The following is a 19,143-nucleotide window of genomic DNA, read 5'->3' on the forward strand; positions in this document are numbered from 1 at the left end:
GCCGTGCTGCCAGAGCACGGTTTCTGTTCTCACCCTGAAGCAAAGTTCTTAACCCGAGGTACTATTTCTGGGTTAGCGGAGTCTGTAACCTGAAGCGTATGTAACCAGAGCTGCCACTGTATTTAAATATAAATAATTTTTTAAGAAAGACAGAAAAAGAGGAAGAGGCAGTCCGGTAAGTGAAAACCCGTCTGCTCCCTGACTGTCTCCCGAGCCACAGTCTCCCAGAACCTGGACCCCTAGAATCTCCAGGTTAGGAGAGAGTCCGTGCCTGCAGAGATGCTGCCAACCAGTGCAGGCCGTGGTGGTCTAAATGGGTAAAAGGGTAAAGGGACCCCTGACCATTAGGTCCAGACTCTGGGGTTGCGGCGCTCATCTCGCTTTACTGGCCGAGGGAGCCGGCGTACAGCTTCCGGGTCATGTGGCCAGCAGGACTAAGCCGCTTCTGGCGAACCAGAGCAGCGCACGGAAACGCCGTTTACCTTCCCGTCGGAGTGGTACCTATTTATCTACTTGCACTGGTGTGCTTTCGAACTGCTAGGTGGGCAGGAGCAGGAACCAAGCAACAGGAGCTCACCCCGTCGCGGGGATTCGAACCGCTGACCTTTTTTGATCGGCAAGTCCTAGGCTCTGTGGTTTAACCCACAGCGCCACCCGCGTCCCTTGGTCTAAATGGGAGCAGTGGCTTAACACTGCATAAGGCGGCTTCTGACGTCCCTTGATTGTGACCAGGGGCTGCCATCAGCCTGGTAAAAGGAAAAACTGTTCTCCAAAATAAAAACGGATCAGGAGGAGGGCAAAGGATCCCTCCCTGTGGTCAAGGGATCCCTTCTGATCTAATCCCCGGGCTGGGAGCACCACCCAGTGGCGCTAGAGCAAAGAGCAAGAAAAGGAGCGGCTCTGAGCTAGCTACTCCCCTAAAAGCCATGCCCAGTGTATGCTGACGGGCTTCGCAAGTTGGATTATTTACGGCCCAGGGGACGCCCCAATAGCGCCCCAAACCCCTGGGCTGGATCAGGGCCACGCGCCTTTTCCATGTGTGAACCTGAGGAGTCTCAGCCTGCACAGGAGTCCCCGCCTCCAGGGCCGGCTGAACTGGGGCAGGGCCTTGATTCTGAAGTGCCTGCACCTGTGCCGGATCCTCAGGAGCAGACACCAGATGAATCCACTCTGGCTCCGGAGGTGATTGAGGACCCATTGCCTACAGTGCGCCTCTCCCAGCCCTGTCAGGGGAAGGTGAGTCTCCCCTGGGTCCAGTAACCCTCCGGCCTCTCCTGAGCTGCAGAGGCTCAGGGCAGAGATATGGAGGGAACTGGTTTCTCCCAGGAGGAGTGCTCGCCTTAAGGCCAGGAGAGGCGGGTCACCTGGGGGCCGGGACCGCCCCTGGCCTCAGAGAAGATAAAGGCCAGTCAGCCCGGTCCCAGGTTGCGGGAGCAATGTTGTTGAAGAGCTGTTTCTGCCAGCACCCAGTCCGGTTCCCCCAGAGTTCCTGTCCTTGCCCGGCTCCGCGCTTTGGACCCCGCTTCGCCCGTGGAGGACAGTCTACCGACCCTCGACCCAGGTCCTGGACCTCGCCCCACGGTAACCTCCCCCCGGGACCAGCACAGAACTCTGTATTCTGTTTCTTCCTGTGCTGGTCCCATAGGTTACCCAAGAGGCGAGGTCCAAGTCCAGACCATGGTCAAAGGTGCAACGTGGAGGCAGTCCGTAGTAGCTGAAGCTGGGTGCAGGGCAGGGAGTCGGGTGAAGTCAGGAACAGGCTTGCAAGCAGGGAGCCAGGGCGGGTCAGGAGCTCAGGCAGGAAAGCAGGACAGGGTTCAGGCAGGATGTTGCTCCCGCAACTTGGGACTGGGGCTGGCTGCAGAGGCTCAGGGCAGAGAGGCGGAGGGAACTGGTTTCTCCCAGGAGGAGTGTTCGCCTTAAGGCCAGGAGAGGCGGGTCACCTGGGGGCCGGGACTGCCCCTGGCCTCAGAGAAGAGAAAGGCCAGCCAGCCCGGTCCCAGGTTGCGGGAGCAACGTCGTTGAAGACCTGTTTCGGCCAGCACCCAGACCTGTCTTTCCGGAGTTCCCGACCCCGCCCGGCTTTTTGCTTTGAACCCAGCTTCCCCCTTGGTGAACAATCTCCAGACCCTCGGCCCAGGACCGGACTCTGACCACGCCTCACGGTAACCTCCCCGGGACCAGCACACCGTGCTTCGAATCCGGCGGCTCAGGTACTGCCCGCCAGAGCAGCAGGAAACAAGGGACAGCTCCGTCGGGAATAGAATGAGTCACTCAACATTGGGGTTGCGAGTTCGAGTCCTACGTTGGGCAAAAGATTCCTGCATTGCACGGGGTTGGGATAGATAATGCTTGGGTCACTTCCAGCCTTAATGCTGAAATGGCAAAATTAACTGGGAAGCTCAAGGAACCAAGAGGACATGAACTTTTTTTAAAAAATGGGGAAAATTTATTTAGGAGACCATTGTAAGCGGATGAAAACATGAGCAGGATTTTAACCACACTTGCAACAAAAACTATGGACAGCTTCGATGGATAAAAAAATGTGGATAACGGACTGATATAATATTGACATTAGGACCCATAGAGGGGAAAGTCTTGAGATTCAAAGCAATCTCTTCATATGGATTTTTAATTGACTTGGTTATAACTTTATATTTTCTAAAATCAAATACCGTACTTTTTGCTCTGTAAGACTCACTTTTCCCCTCCTAAAAAGTAAGGGGAAATGTGCTTGCATCTGAAATTGTGCTTGCATCTGAAATTACCGTATTTTTTTGCTCTATAAGACTCAATTTTCCCCTCCTAAAAAGTAAGGGGAAATGTGTGTGCGTCTTATGGAGTGAATGCAGGCTGCGCACCTATCCCAGAAGCCAGAACAGCAAGAGGGATTGCTGCTTTCGCTGCGCAGCGATCCCTCTTGCTGTTCTGGCTTCTGAGATTCAGAATATTTTTTTTCTTGTTTTCCTCCTCCAAAAACTAGGTGCGCCTTGTGGTCTGGTGCGTCTTATAGAGTGAAAAATACGGTAGAAATTGTTGGGATACTGCCCATCATGGCCCCCACGTCGCCTCCGGACGATCCATCAACCTCCCGTAGATACAGTACCCGCAATTAGCGACACGAGCTCCAGAAAATATATTGCCAAATTCCAGAGCTAATGCACGCTCTATCAGCAGAATCCGCACAGCAAAAGATGCAGACAGGAGAGCATTATTTAGGAGTTTATTCAGCGTTGGTCAAAACAAAGAAAAACATGACTGCCTGCTTGCGTGTCTCCGGCAGACAGAGAGCAACGAAAGCAATAGAAAATATATACATCCTGTGAACAGGAAGTACGCAGGCTGTGACACACAAAGCCTGCTCCCTTTTAAGGTGGAACGGAAATATCCTAACGGAAATGGCTAAATAAGTAATAAATTGGGAAGTGCCTGTAGCATGTAAAGCAAACTACGACAACGAATTCGTCAGAATACTTAATACAACTTTGTTGTTGCAGAAAGTTGCTGTCGCTCTGTTGGCTGATTTCCCAGTTAACGCCGTTTGAGGAAAGGGAGCCCTGCGCCCCGTTTTTAGCTGCCTGGGGGAAGGGGCGCCCCAAAAGCGTCTCAGAACACAAAAAAGAACCCCTTACCTGTGACAGTGCAAAGCTGTTAGCATCATGTGTGTGGAGTCAAGGGAATGGATGAAGTTTGGGGGGAAAGCGTTCTTTTGCTTCACCGTGTCGGGCTTCCTGCAAAGAAATCGAGGCAAGAGAGGGTGTTTCAGGAGGAGGGCAGAGTCGCTATCGTGCTCAGTTTCCGCTTGCGAGGTTCCTGCGGACGCCCTGGGCAATTTCCGGCGCCGCACGCTGTACAGCTGTCTACCAGCTCCATCTGGTACACAGGCTTGAGACCCTCCCTGCCCAGAGACTGTCTGGCCAGAGCGGTGCATGCTCTGGTTATCTCCCGCTTGCACTACTGCAATGCGCTCTCCGTGGGGCTGCCTTTGAAGGTGACCTGGAAACTGCAACTAATCCAGAATCCGGCAGCTAGACTGGGGACTGGGAGCAGCCGCCAGGACCACATAACACCGGTCCTGAAAGACCTACATTGGCTCCCAGTACGTTTCCGAGCACAATTCAAAGTTTTGGGGCTGACCTTGAAAGCCCTAAACGGCCCAGTATACCTGAAGAAGCGTCTCCACCATCATCGTCCAGCCCAGACACTGAGGTCCAGCTCCGAGGGCCTTCTGGCGGTTCCCTCATTGCGAGAAGTGAGGTTACAGGGAACCAGGCAGAGGGCCTTCTCGGTGGTGGCGCCCGCCCTTCAGATGTGAAGGAAATAAGCAGCTATCTTCTCTTTAAAAGACATCTGAAGGCAGCCCTGTTTAGGGAAGTTTTTAATATTTAATGCTGTATCTGACTTTTGGAATGCAGCACTGTTTAGAGAAGTTTTTAATGTTTTGTCGCTTTTAAATATTATTATTAATATTCTGTTAGGAGCCGCCCAGAGTGGCTGGCAAACCCAGCCAGATGGGCGTGCTATAAATAATTAAAATTATAACAACATGCCTTTTGAGGAAGGATCTTTATCCCACCTGCACTGGATCCAAAAAAGTTTCTACAACTGAAAGATGGGCAGGGAATAAATAAATAATAACTATTATTATTATTATTATTAGTGCTCTTTTTTTCTTAAAAAATGTCTAGGGGTACTCTCATTTTCCTACTCATATTGAAATACTGCCCCTCAATGAGGCCAAACTTAGATTCACCAAAAATTAGGGGTATGCGTACCCCTGCGTCGTCCCCCCATAAAAAAAGGATGGATGATGATGGTGATGATTATTATTCATGTGTGTATCCTAGCAAGCACCGTCTCTAGAAAAAGAAGTATTCCGCTCCCAGCTCCTGAGATTCCTGTTTTGCAGGGGGTTGGGCTGGATGACCTCTGGGTTCCCCTCCCGAGTTGAGGGAGCGCCTTCCGAGATGATGCTTGCTTGGACACACGCATATCACATCCCGCAACACCGGGAGGAGCCATCCCGCAATGGGCATTCTCCGCTCGCTCGCACACCCACAAGAAGGGGCGATTCTTGCACGAAGGCAGCACCCTAAGAAGGGAGAAAGGGTGCACTTTCCCCTTCAAAATTCCTGCTCTGGCCACCGGCAACATTTTAGCCCTGCTGTCAATCGGTTTGCACCTGTTTCATCAGATCAGCAAAGCTCTACGCAGAATTAGACAAATTAACAGGAAGGATCCGAAACCGGCGGGACCAGAAATTTACCGAAGACTGGAGTAAATTTACGAACTACAGTGGTGCCTCGCAAGACGAAATTAATTCGTTCTGCGAGTCTCTTCGTCTTGCGGATTTTTTGTCTTGCGAAGCACGGCTATTAACGGCTTAGCGGCTATTAACGGCTTAGCGGCTATTAACGGCTTAGCGGCTTTAAGAAAAAGGAAACAAACTCGCAAGAACTCGAAAGACGTTTCGTCTTGCGAAGCAAGCCCATAGGGAAATTCATCTTGCAGAACGACTCAAAAAATGGAAAACCCTTTCGTCTTGTGAGACATTCCTATTCCGTTCAGATATGATAATCCTTTATATAAGGGATCGTCTTTTTTTAAAAAAATAAATCCTCGCAGCAGCCCTGTGAGGTAAGGACCGGCTGAGAGGCTATAGTCCCTTGATGGGTTTGAGGGCTGGGTTGGGAGGACTTGAACCCTGTACAATGCATGGGGGTCAGACTAGATGGGCTCTGAGGTGGCCCCCAAGGCCTGTGATAAGCCTGTTTTGTGGCTCTGGGTCAGTATTTCTCTCCCAGGATTGCCTAATTTCTGGAGGCAAAGGAAGGTTTCTACCTTTCAGCGATGGGCCTTGGAGAAAAATATTTAAGTTTTTGGGTTTTTGTGGGGTTGGAGAGACAGTTTGCCAGAGCTGGCAGGGGCTGATGGGAAATCGTGGTCCAAAATGGCTGTGCTGGCAGGGGCTGATGGGAAGACTTGGTCCAAAATGGCCGTGCTGGCAGGGGCTGATGGGAAATCATGGTCCAAAATGGCTGTGCAGGCAGGGGCTGATGGGAAATCTTGGTTCAAAATGGCTGTGCAGACAGGGGCTGATGGGAAATCTTGGTTCAAAATGGCTGTGCTGACACGGGCTGATGGGAAATCTTGGTCCAAAATGGCAGTGCTGGCAGGGGCTGAGGGAAATTATGATCCAAAATGGCTGTGTTGGCAGGGGCTGATGGGAAATCATGGTCCAAAATGGCCGTGCTGAAAGGGCTGAGGGAAAACCTGGTCCAAAATGGCCGTGCTGGCAGGGGCTAATGGGAAATCTTCGTCCAAAATGGCTGCTCTGGCAGGGGCTGATGGGAAATCATGGTCCAATATGGCCATGTTGGCAGGGGCTGATGGGAAATCTTGGTCCAAAATGGCTGTGCTGACACGGGCTGATGGGAAAACTTGGTCCAAAATGGCAGTGCTGGCAGGGGCTGAGGGAAATTATGGTCCAAAATGGCTGTGTTGGCAGGGGCTAATGGGAAATCGTGGTCCAAAATGGCTGCTCTGGCAGGGGCTGATGGGAAATCATGGTCCAAAATGGCCATGCTGGCAGAGGTTGATGGGAAATCGTCGTCCAAAATGGTTGTGCTGGCAGGGGCTGATGGGAAATCGTGGTCCAAAATGGCCATGCTGACAAAGATTGAGGGAAACCCTTACCCTGGAACGCCCTCCCTGCCAGGTACACCCTGACCGAGGGAGACTTCCACCACCTGAAGAACGCCCGCCTCAGCCACCTGCCCTTGCCCCCGTCCGCCGCCCTCAAGATCGTCACCATCCACGAGTCCAACGAGAACAGCATCGCCATGACGCCTCGGCACCCCCCAGCCAAGCCCAGCCTGGCCATCTTCCAGGTGAGACCCAGAGGAACCGGGGGGCAGGATCCCAGTTCTTTCATTCACATTTGTAACCTCTTTGGGGCAGAGACCTGTCTTATTACTTAACAATAATTTACCGCCACCCAGTCAGATGGGTAGGGTATAAGAATTATTATTATTATTATTATTATTATTATTATTATTATTATTATTATTAGCCTCTCTGAGGGCACCCATGGACGCTCAGAAGAGAGTATTCAGCCAAAGTCTTTCCCAGTTCCTTAATTGACATTTATTTGTAAGCTCACTGGGGCAGAGACCTGTCTTGTCACCTGCAGAGACCACATTTGGCCTTCCCATGGCTGGTCCTAGAGGCAAACTTTTTGTACGGAAACAGAGCGGGGTGGGGGGGGGCAATTTGGATGCATTTTTGGAAATGCCTCTTCTACAGTGGTGCCTCGCAAGACGAAATTAATCCGTTCCGCGAGTTTCTTCGTCTTGCGGTTTTTTCGTCTTGCGAAGCACGGCTATTAACGGCTTAGCGGCTATTAACGGCTTAGCGGCTTAGCGGCTATTAACGGCTTAGCGGCTTAGCGGCTATTAACGGCTTAGCGGCTATTAACGGCTTTGCGGCTATTAACGGCTTAGCGGCTTAGCGGCTATTAACGGCTTAGCGGCTTAGCGGCTATTAACGGCTTAGCGGTTATTAACGGCTTAGCGGCTTAGCGGCTATTAACGGCTTAGCGGCTTAGCGGCTATTAACGGCTTAGCGGCTTAAAGAAAAAGGAAACAACCTCGCAAGAACTCGCAAGACGTTTCGTCTTGCGAAGCAAGCCCATAGGGAAATTCGTCTTGCGGAACGACTCAAAAAACGGAAAACCCTTTCGTCTAGCGAGTTTTTCGTCTTGCGAGGCATTCGTCTTGCGAGGTACCACTGTATATGAAAAGTATTTGTGATGGTCAGACGACGTTTGTAGGTCTGCAAGAAGTTCTGTGAGGGGTATTGTGGGAAATATTGTAAAAATGTAAAAGGTGGGATGATAAGTTAAGAGGGTAAAGACAATATAAAATTAAGTAATGCATAAAAAGAGGTTAAGACGGAAGATTATCGGAGGTGCTGATGGAAGTCCAAGAAAAAGTGTATTTGTAATAATTTGGGTGCTACGTTTTATAATTTGTATGTTAAAATTAATAAAAATATATAAAAATATCAGCAAAGTTCTTTTTGAGCCAGGCAGGTAAAACTCGGAGCCCCTCTCCCAAACCACCATGATGATACTCACTGGGTGACGTCGTGTCGCGACTTGAGATGGACCGACTGAATGGTGCTGTTAACCTTGGGGAAAATAGGGCGGGGAAAGGAGAAATAAGTACAGGTTGACGCATCGGCTTCGCAAGGAGAGGAAGGAAACTGGAGCAGCCTTTGGTCTCATTACACATTTAGAGGGACAGCAGGGGTTCAGAGTGGTTCAAAACCCTGCGAAGTAAGGTTACCAGACGTCCCCGTTTCCCAGAGACGGTCGCCAGATTTACAAATCAGTCAGCGATTCAAATCCCCGCGACGATGGGGTGAGCTCCCGTTGCTCGGTCCCTGCTCCTGCCAACCTAGCAGTTCGAAAGCACGTCAGAGTGCAAGTAGATAAATAGGTACCGCTCTGGCGGGAAGGTAAACGGCGTTTCCGTGCGCTGCTCTGGTTCGCCAGAAGCGGCTTAGTCCTGCTGGCCACATGACCCGGAAGCTGTACGCCGGCTCCCTCAGCCAATAAAGCGAGATGGGCACCGCAACCCCAGAGTCGGTCACTACTGCACCCAATTATATTTTACCCCTGACAAAATCCATCCGCATCAACAGAAGTTGAAAAGTATCCCCGGATTCATTGAAAAATATCTGGGAACCTTACTGTGAAGTCCACTGGGCAAATCTGTGGCCGCCACTCTCTCTGCTAATCCAGAATGTGGCAGCTGGACTGGGGACTGGGAGCGGCCACCGAGACCATATAACAGCAGTCCTGAAAGACCTACGTTGGCTCCCAGGACGTCTCCGAGCAAAATTCAAAGTGTTGGGGCTGACCTTGAAAGCCCTAAACGGCCCAGTATACCTGAAGGAGCGTCTCCACCCCCATCGTTCTGCCTGGACACTGAGGTCCAGCTCCGAGGGCCTTCTGGCAGTTCCCTCCCTGCGAAAAGTGAGGTTACAGGGAACCAGGCAGAGGGCCTTCTCGGTGGTGGCGCCCGCCCTGTGGAATGCCCTCCTGTCAGATGTCAATGAAATAAACAACTACCAGACCTTTAGAAGACATCTGAAGGCAGCCCTGTTTAGGGAAGTTTTTAATGTTTGGTGTTTTATTCTGTTTTTAATATTCTGTTGGGAGCTGCCCAGAGTGGCTGGGGTGTCCTGGTCAGATGAACAGGGTGTAAGTAATAAATAATATTATTATTATTATTATTATTATTATTATTATTATTATTATTATTATCATTATCATTATCATTATCATCATCAGACAGATGGGTGGGGTATAAATATTATATTATATTATATTATATTATATTATATTATATTATATTATATTATAATAATTATATTATATTTAGCTTACCCTGCAGGGATGTCGTCCAGATAAGATGTGTCGCAGAGATCCATGCCTGCCACAACTCTGAGGTCAGGCAGGCAGGGCTGCAACTAATGAACGAAGCTTTCTTGCTTATTATTACTGCATTATTATTATTATTAAAAATGAAAAGATTCTGTGTCCGGTGTCAAGTCCTACTCAAGAGTAGACCCACCGCAGCTGCTTAGACACGACACCCATTTCAATGTGGCGGCTTCTTAGAAGGGCCTCTTAAAATTAGCAGCAGGTATTTTACTCCTCGGAGGAGGAATGATTAAAACCATATTTATTTAATTATATTTTTCGGTGGGGCGGGGGAGAGGGAAAAGGGGAGTTCCCCAGGCAGACCCATCGGTGAGGGCAGCGATCGGCTGGTTATTCCTGGCAAATGTCACCTTGACTCTTCCACACACACACACCCTTTCGGCTGACTCACACCCCTCTGCCTGCTGAGTCATGTTTTGCCACTGCAAAAAGCTGAGTCACTGCCCTGCCTGTCCTCAGGTGACTTTGATTCGCAGAGCAGCCCTTTTAAAATGTGGGGAGGTTTTTTTCCACGTGTGTGTGTTATCAGGTGGCTGTTTTTATTCGGATTATGTGGTTATATATATATATATATATATATATATATATATATATATATAGTATTTTTCGCTCTATAAGACGCACCAGACCATAAGACACACCTAGTTTTTGGAGGAGGAAAACAAGAAAAAAATATTCTGAATCTCAGAAGCCAGAACAACAAGAGGGTTAAGTACTTAATTCGTTCCGGAGGTCCGTACTTAACCTGAAACTGTTCTTAACCTGAAGCACCACTTTAGCTAATGGGGCCCCCTGCTGCTGCCGCGCCGCCGGAGCACGATTTCTGTTCTCATCCTGAAGCAAAGTTCTTAACCTGAAGCACTATTTCTGGGTTAGCGGAGTCTGTAACCTGAAGCGTATGTAACCTGAAGCGTATGTAACCCGAGATACCATTGTAGACACAAACTCTCTCTAACACACAGCGAGAAAAACCATTAGATTCACAAAATGTTTAGGGGGTATGCGTTTCCAGCGTCCCCCCCAGAAAAAAAGCAATGGGTAAAAAGGTAAAGGCAAAGGACCCCTGGATGGTTAAGTCCAGCCAAAGGCGACTCTGGGGTTGCGGCGCTCATCTCGCTTTCAGGCCGAGGGAGCCGGCGTTTGTCCACAGACAGCTTTCCGGGTCATATGGCTGGTGGACTAAACCACTTCCGGTGCAACGGCACACTGTGACGGAAACCAGAGCGCATGGAAACGCCGTTTAGCTTCCTGCCACAGCGGTACCTATTTATCTACTTGTGCTGGTGTGCTTTTGAACTGCTAGCTTGGCAGGAGCTGGGACGGAGCAACGGGAGCTCACCCCGTCGCGGGGATTCGAACCGCCGACCTTCTGATTGGCAAGCCCAAGAGGCTCAGTGGTTTAGACCACAGCGCCACCCACATGTTTGGAATAACAAGAGACTCAGTGGTTTTAGAGGGACGGAGGTGGCGCTGTGGGTTAAACCACAGAGCTTAGGACTCGCCGATCAGAAGGTCGGTGGTTCGAATCCCCGCGCCGGGGTGAGCTCCTGTTGCTCGGTCCCAGCTCCTGCACACCTAGCTGTTCGAAAGCACATCAAAGTGCAAGTAGATAAATAGGTACTGCTCCGGCGGGAAGGCAAACGGCGTTTCCGTGCGCTGCTCTGGTTCGCCAGAAGTGGCATAGTCATGCCGGCTACATGACCCGGAAGCTGGATGCCGGCTCCCTCAGCCAATAAAGCGATGAGCACCACAACCCCAGAGTCGGTCACGACTGGACCTAATGGTCAGGGGTCCCTTTACCCTTTACCTTTTAGACCACAGCGCCACTCGCGTCCCCATGCGCCCAGATGTTCCCGGCTTGGCTTACCAGCGTGGTCTTCGAGCGATGGTACGGCTGGACGATGGGCAGCCCCAGCGGAGTCATCCACTCTACCGTCCGGCCCGACTTGGCAATGCACCGGGCGCTTTCGGTCAGCCAGCCCTGTGGGGGGAAAAAGACAGTGAGCAATGCGGTTCCCATGGGGTGGTCACCCCAGTTTCAGAAAGGTACAGGCAAGCTGGAAGGCCACTGGTTCCCGCCCGCCACAACCCCGCTGGGAGCATCTCTGTGCTCTGTTTACCTCGCAGCCCATCCCCACATTTTCCCACCCTTCTCTTCCTCCTGAAACCTCCTTGCACCCTTTACTGTCTAGCCCTAAGACAGGCGTCAGCAAGGTCTACCTTGCCTGGGCCGGTTCACTCCAGCAGAGATCCCTTTGTGGGCCAGGTCGTGCAAGCACATGAGCGTGCGCAGCAGTGATTTCCAGTGTCGGTGTCTGCGCAGAGAAGATTTCTACTGCCTGTGTCTGCGCAGACACGATTTTCAGCATCTGAGCCATAGCTGTCAACTTGCAGATTTGAAAATAAGGGACCAGCAGCCTCGAAAATCAGCAGCCCAAATAAGGGATTTTGGCTTAGCTTATACAGAAATCCGCCACTCCTGGAGCCATGCTGCTTTTGCTGCCACGGACTGTGTTTTGCAGGGGGTTGGACTAGATGATGCTAAGGGTCTACAACTCCGACCAAAGAAGAGCGGTAGACAAAACTGATGAACGACGTCCAGATGGCAAAGCTTACAGGCAGGTTAAATGACCCCTATGGGCTGCTTGTGGCCCATGGGCCTCAGGTTGCTAACCCCTGCCCTAAGACATATAGGTTCCCTGCACATATGGGCAATCGACTCAGCACATTGTGTACGGAAATAAATAATAATAATAATAATAATTTATTATTTATACCCTGCCCATCTAGCTGGGTTTCCCCAGCCACTCTGGGCGGCTCCCAACATAATATTAAAAACACAGTAAAACCTCAAACTTCCCTAAACAGGGCTGCCTTCTGATGTCGTCTAAAAGTCAGATAGTTGTTTATTTCCTTGACATCTGGTGGGAGGGCGTTCCACAGGACGGGTGCCACCACCGAGAAGGCCCTCTGCCTGGTTCCCTGTAACTTGGCTTCTCGCAGCGAGGGAACCGCCAGAAGGCGCTCAGAGCTGGACCTCAGTGTGCGGGCTGAACGATGCGGGTGGAGACGCTCCTTCAGGTATACTGAACCAAGGCCGTTTAGGGCTTTAAAGGTCAGCGCCAACACTTTGAATTGTGCTCGGAAACATACTGGGAGCCAATGTAGGTCTTTCAAGACCAGTGTTACGTGGTCTCGGCGGCCGCTCCCAGTCACCAGTCTAGCTGCAGCATTCTGGATTAGTTGCAGTTTCCGGGTCACCTTCAAAGGTAGCCCCACGGAGAGCACATTGCAGTAGTCCAAGCGAGAGATAACCAGAGCATGCACCACTCTGGCCAGTCTGCGGGCAGGGAGGGTCTCATCCTGCGTACCAGATGGAGCTGATAAACAGCTGCCCTGGACTAATAATAATAATAATAATAATAGTATTTCTACCCTGCCCATCTGGCTGGGTTTCCCCAGCCACTCTGGGCGGCTCCCAACAGAACATTAAAAACACTCCCTGAAGCGTTTGCAAATAAATGAAGCACGTGGGTTACCTGGATTTCTCGGGTGCCTGAGAACATCTCCTTAAGGCTGTTGAAGACTTGCTGCACGAGGTAATGAGATGCTTCCCAAATGTATTCCTGGGGGGAGGGAACGCAAAATGGGGTATAGTTAAGAGGCAGAAATGGGGGAACCTCACGATGCTTTCGCCCCTCGCCCCTTTTGCTAGGACAGTGCGGACCCCTTGGTTCTCAAACTTCCTTCTCTGTGCCGCACTTTCAGAATGAGAAAAAAAATGCCTCTGGTTTTTCTTAAATAGAAAGATTATAAAACAGAAAGAATCGACTCCCAGCAGTGCTTGGTTTGTAACACAGAATGCAGCGGCTTTATCACAAGACCGTGGGAATGTGCAGAAAGCATGAAATGATGCAGCCGTGTGAGAACATTAAAGGTAAAGGTAAAGGGACCCCTGACCGTTAGGTCCCGTCGTGGCCGACTCATCTCGCTTTACTGGCCGAGGTAGCCGGTGTACAGCTTCCGGGTTATGTGGCCAGCAGGACTAGGCCACTTCTGGCAAACCACAGCAGCGCACGGAAATGCCGTTTACCTTCCTGCCGGAGTGGTACCTATTTATCTACTTGCACTGGTGTGCTTTCGAACTGCTAGGTGGGCAGCAGCAGGGACCAAGCAACAGGAGCTCACCCCGTCATTGCGGGGATTCGAACCACCGACCTTCTGATCAGCAAGTCCTAGGCTCTGTGGTTTAACCCACAGCGCCACCTGCGTCCCTTGTGAGAACATTAATCAATCCCAAAACATAAATGTTGATATAATACAAGGTGTGACCAGGACGTTCGGTGAGTGGTCACAGGAATCGGACAGCGAGAAATATCAGAACATACAATCGGTGTCAGAAACTCACAAAATGCTCACAATTGTGCATGGAGGTGAAGCTGTAACTCGAAAGACAGTGTACATGAGGGGTTTAAGCGTTTCTGTGAAGGGCAGCAAACCGTCGAAGATGACCTTCAGTCTGGCAGACCGGCGACGACCAGAACAGCGGCAAATGTCGACAGAGTCTGGAGTTATTGATGCGGAATCGGCGTTTGTCCGTCCGAATGATGGTGGAAGAATGGCATATTCTGCACGAAATCATTCCTGAGATTACTGAGTTGTCCCACCCTCCGTATTCTCCTGGTCTGGCGTTACCGGATTTCTTTCCGTTTCCAGAGCTGAGATATGGACTGAAAGGGCACAGATTTTCCCAACATTTCACACGTCCAAGCCGCTGTGACGAGGGAACTGAAAGCAGTACAGAAAGAGGACTTCTCCAGAAGTTTCCAACAGTTCTGCGAACGTTGTCAACGGTGCGTTGTATCAGAGTGGGCACACATTGAAGGACTGTAAGGCATGCACAGGGACGCGGGGGGCGCTGTGGGTTAAACCACAGAGCCTAGGACTTGCCGATCAGAAGGTCGGCGGTTCGAATCCCCGCAATGACGGGGTGAGCTCCCGTTGCTCGGTCCCTGCTCCTGCCAACCTAGCAGTTCGAAAGCAAGTCAAAGTGCAAGTAGATAAATAGGTACCGCCCCGGCGGGAAGGTAAACGGCGTTTCCGTGCGCTGCTCTGGTTCGCCAGAAGCGGCTTGGTCCTGCTGGTCACATGACCCGGAAGCTGTACGCCGGCTCCCTCGGCCAATAAAGCGAGATGAGCGCCGCAACCCCAGAGTCGGTCGCGACTGGACCTAATGGTCAGGGGTCCCTTTACCCTTTACCTTTAAGGCATGCATGTTCGAATATTTCTTGCTGTCCGGTTTCTGTGACCATTCGCCGAACTTTCCGGTCACACCTTGTAGAATAATAATATAACATTGATTGTCCTTGAGTCTTCCCAATACATTTGCTATCCTCTCCTGACGCAGCCGTTGGGAACCACTGGGCTAGACAGAAGAAGGAGAGAGAGAGAGGGAGAGAGGGAGAGAGGGAGAGAGGGAGAGAGGGAGAGAGAGAAAGAAAGAAAGAAAGAAAGAAAGAAAGAAAGAAAGAAAGAAATTAGACCTGCGGGAACTCGTCGATCTCCTTGAGGCGCTTCTCGATTTGGAGACGCCCACCGTAGCGGGTGACCCCGTACACAACCGTCATCACTGTCTGTTTCACCACCTTGCGGCCAATGAACCCGTCCAGGACCTGGGCGATTTTGACGCCCTGTTCAGCATCCCGCTTCCGGTACACTTCCACCTGCAAGCAAGGAGGAGAAGGGGTCAAAGACAAAGGCATTGTGAGAGCTGGAACATTAAGAAGGCTGATGGCCGAAGAATGGATGCTTTTGAATTCTGGTGCTGGAGGAGACTCTTGAGAGTCCCATGGACTGCAAGAAGATCCAACCTCTCCATTCTGAAGGAAATCAGCCCTGAGTGCTCACTGGAAGGACAGATCCTGAAGCTGAGGCTCCAAGACTTTGGCCACCTCATGAGAAGAGAAGACTCCCTGGAAAAGACCCTGATGTTGGGAAAGATGGAGGGCGCAAGGAGAAGGGGACAACGGAGGACGAGATGGTGGGACAGTGTTCTCGAAGCTACCAGCATGAGTTTGACCAAGCTGCGGGAGGCAGTGGAAGACAGGAGGGCCTGGCGTGCTCTGGTCCAGGGGGTCACGAAGAGGCGGACACGACTAAACGGCTAAACAACAACAAATCACTATCCAAGCCTTCCCGGGGCGAGCTGCGGCACGGCCACACGGTGTTGAAAACGACACAGCAACAACTTGCAACCACAGCCTTAACTTCTGCTCTGCTGAATCATAGAATCTTAAGAGGTAAATGGGACCCCAGGGGTTATCCAGTCCAAATCACTACAAATAGTGGAACTCACTGTTGCAGAAGGCAGGGACACAGGAGCTCCTCAAGGCTCAAACTTCAGGACATGATTCGGGGAGCAAAGGACAACTCGAAAGGCTTTTCTGCAGTGGGAGCGCCCGGGAGCCAAGCTCTTACCTGCTGAGCCACCCCGCTGTAGACATCTTGCGGAACGTCGCAAGGGGAAAGGTTCACCGAGGTGGCGCCCACGATGTCCCGCCCAAGGGCCGCGTAGTGCTGCAGCCCGTTGCAGGAGCCGTCCTGGGGAGGAGGGAAAAGGCAGAAAGGGAATTAAGACGGCGGTGGTGGTGATTCAAATAAAATGGATGGATGGATGGATAGAATCCCTGCTGGATCAAACCGATTCATGTGTGGGAAGCTCAGGCTTCAGGCAACAGCTCCCCCACTTTGCATGTTCCTGGTCCTCAGCGTTTAGGAAATGCAGGTAGACTGGCCCTGGCTCTGGAGGTTCCACTTTTCTAACGTAAAACATACGTCAACAAGAGCAGCCCTGCTAGATATCTCTCTCTCCAAGATTGATTTGAGACGGCATGAATATTCTTGGGCTCGCGTTATTTTGGTGTCACACTGAGCTACAGTCGTACCTCGTAAGTCGGACGGAATCCATTCCGGAAGTCCGTTTGGCTTCCAAAACGTTCGGAAACCAAGGCGCGGCTTCCGATTGGCTGCAGGAAGCTCCTGCAGCCAATCAGAAGCCACATCGGATGTTCGGGTTCCAAAGAACGTTCACAATATGCTCTTATTTTGCAGACAGAGTTGTGCTTGGGTGAGGTTCTTCTCTCTGTATTCCCCTGTTGTTTGATACGGATCGCTACCCTACAGGCGTTATTCAGAACAGCCGTTTGCACAACCCACCAATGCAACGAAATCGGGAAGTGCAACAATCAATGGCGCATTTATTCAAAATCCAATTAAAAACTAAATTGATGAACTTGCATCGGTGATGCCCCTTTCTCAAAAATCTGATAAGTACGGATGCATATGTGTTAAATTTGAGGATCTGATGAAAGACTTTGCAATTGGAAATAAAAGAAACCTTTCAAATATAAAGTGGAAGTACGCAAAAACACACACGATATTTTGCATCTCACTGTAGGTTTTCTTTCATTTAAAATTTAATTGTTGTTTATATTTTGAATTGGATATATATCTAATCCTTTTAAGTGCTTAGGGCCACTAAAGGTCTTAATCTGGGCCCGAGGGCAAGGTAAAGAGCTGCAGTGTCGGCATTTTGCAAAAGCTGTGTAATGAAAGTGTCGCCACTGCGACTCCCCTTTACAGTCGCACCTCGGAAGTCGAACGGAATCCGTTCCGCAAGTCCGCTCGGCTACCAAAACGTTAGGAAACCAAGGCGCAGCTTCTGATTGGCTGCAGGTTCCAAAGATCGTTCGCAAACCGGAACACTCACTTCCGGGTTTGTGGCACTTGGGAGGCGAAATGTTCGACTCGCAAGGCATTTGGGATCCCAAGGTACGACTGTACTTACAATAATAATAATAATAATATATTATTTATACCCCACCCATCTGGCTGGGCTTCCCCAGCCACTCTGGGTGGCTTCCAAAAAAATATTAAAATACTGTAATACATCAAACATTAAAAGCTTCCCTAAACAGGGCTGCCTTCAGATGTCTTCTAAAAGTCTGGTAGTTGTTTACTTCCTTGACATCTGATGGGAGGGCGTTCCACAGGGAGGGCGCCACTACCGAGAAGGCCCTCCGCCTGGTTCCCTGTAGCTTTGCTTCTCGCAGTGAGGGAACCGCCAGAAGGCCCTCGGGAGATGGACCTCAGTGTCCAGGCAGAATGATGGGGGTGGAGATGCTCCTTCAGGTATACCGGACCAAGGCCATTTAGGGCTTTAAAGGTCAGCACCAACACTTTGAATTGTGCTTGGAAACGTACTGGGAGCCAATGTAGGTCTTTCAAGACCGGTGTTATACGGTCTCGGCAGCCGCCCTCAGTCACCAGTCTAGCTGCCGCATTCTGGATTAGTTGCAGTTTCCCAGTCACCTTCAAAGGTAGCCCCACATAGAGTGCATTGCAGTAGTCCAAGCGGGAGATAACCAGAGCATGCACCACTCTGGCGAGGCAGTCCGTGAACTTCCAACCCATGAACAGAAAGGGGTACCTTTGAGGGAGAGGCGGCCCTCCCTCCCCAAATACATACCTGATGGACAGGGAAATGGGAGACGTACTCAGCAGGGTTCGGGGCTCTGGAGGCCTTGGCAATCTCCATGCAACAGGCCAAAGCCTGCCACGGCTCGTCCGTGTTCATCCACCACTTCCGGCCCTGACGAGGGTAAGGCGAGGAAAGGGTTAAACCGACAGGGAGACGTACCCAGGACTAGAAACTTGAGAAAATTCTGCACGGCGGTGTGGAGAAGAGTTTTCCCCCTCTCTCCCATAAAGCTCAAACCTGTTGGACTTTGGAACTCCCTTCCACAAGAGGCAGCGGTGTGCACTGACTTTTAAAGAGGACTGGGCAAACGGAGGAGGAGAAATCTATCCATGGCTATTGGGCTATTTTCCCTCCGCGGAAAGAGGGAGGAAAAATAGCCCTCCCTGTTGCTTTTGCTATTGATGAAGGAACAGGTTACCCAAACCTGACTGTGCAGTCACCCGAACCGGGCCCCAAAATTCCCAATCTCTTTCTTCAAGGATCCATTAGCAGCTGTATAAACAAAGCCTTCTCCTTTATCAGTCCATGAAGGCTTAACGGATGGCCTTGTCAGTTCCGAGTGGAGACGGGAGGGCGGATCTGGGTCGGGTCTTATCGGTTGTAACTATCCTGACCACGCTGATGCACAACCTTGCAAGACAGGCCTGTCAGCGCCCGGGGAAGGCGCCAGGAGTGCTCCTATAGTTGGGTGACCTTTTTACCCCAAGATAAAAAGGTAAAGGGACCCCTGACCATTAGGTCCAGTCGTGGCCGACTCTGGGGTTGCGGCGCTCATCTCGCTTTACTGACCGAGGGAGCCGGCGTACAGCTTCCGGGTCATGTGGCCAGCAGGACTAAGCCACTTCTGGCGAACCAGAGCAGCGCACGGAAACGCCGTTTACCTTCCTGCCGGAGCGGTACCTATTTATCTACTTGCACTTGCTTTCGAACTGCTAGGTTGGCAGGAGCAGGGACCGAGCAACGGGAGCTCACCCCGTCATTGCAGGGATTCGAACCGCCGACCTTCTGATCGGCAAGTCCTAGGCTCTGTGGTTTAACCCACAGCGCCACCCGCGTCCTCATTACCCCAAGATAAGTGTACGGAAACGGGAAT

The 19,143-nt window shown here is 50.9% G+C and overlaps 1 protein-coding gene across 2 annotated transcripts in view; it reads right to left on the reverse strand.

Annotated features, from left to right (window-relative positions):
- POLRMT (RNA polymerase mitochondrial) overlaps nucleotides 1-19,143 on the reverse strand; it is a 48,563-nt gene that overhangs the window by 12,851 nt on the left and 16,569 nt on the right. For both annotated transcript variants that reach the window (XM_053372774.1, XM_053372773.1), the window contains exons 11-17: nucleotides 18,039-18,161; nucleotides 15,989-16,111; nucleotides 15,055-15,234; nucleotides 13,051-13,137; nucleotides 11,379-11,492; nucleotides 8,138-8,190; nucleotides 3,633-3,731 (exon numbers count right to left, since the gene is read on the reverse strand). In XM_053372774.1, the coding sequence (XP_053228749.1) occupies nucleotides 3,633-3,731; nucleotides 8,138-8,190; nucleotides 11,379-11,492; nucleotides 13,051-13,137; nucleotides 15,055-15,234; nucleotides 15,989-16,111; nucleotides 18,039-18,161 (779 nt within the window). The remainder of the gene's footprint in view (nucleotides 1-3,632; nucleotides 3,732-8,137; nucleotides 8,191-11,378; nucleotides 11,493-13,050; nucleotides 13,138-15,054; nucleotides 15,235-15,988; nucleotides 16,112-18,038; nucleotides 18,162-19,143) is intronic.

Source organism: Podarcis raffonei, chromosome 18 (genome assembly GCF_027172205.1).
Source record: "Podarcis raffonei isolate rPodRaf1 chromosome 18, rPodRaf1.pri, whole genome shotgun sequence".
Classification (NCBI taxonomy): domain Eukaryota; kingdom Metazoa; phylum Chordata; class Lepidosauria; order Squamata; family Lacertidae; genus Podarcis; species Podarcis raffonei.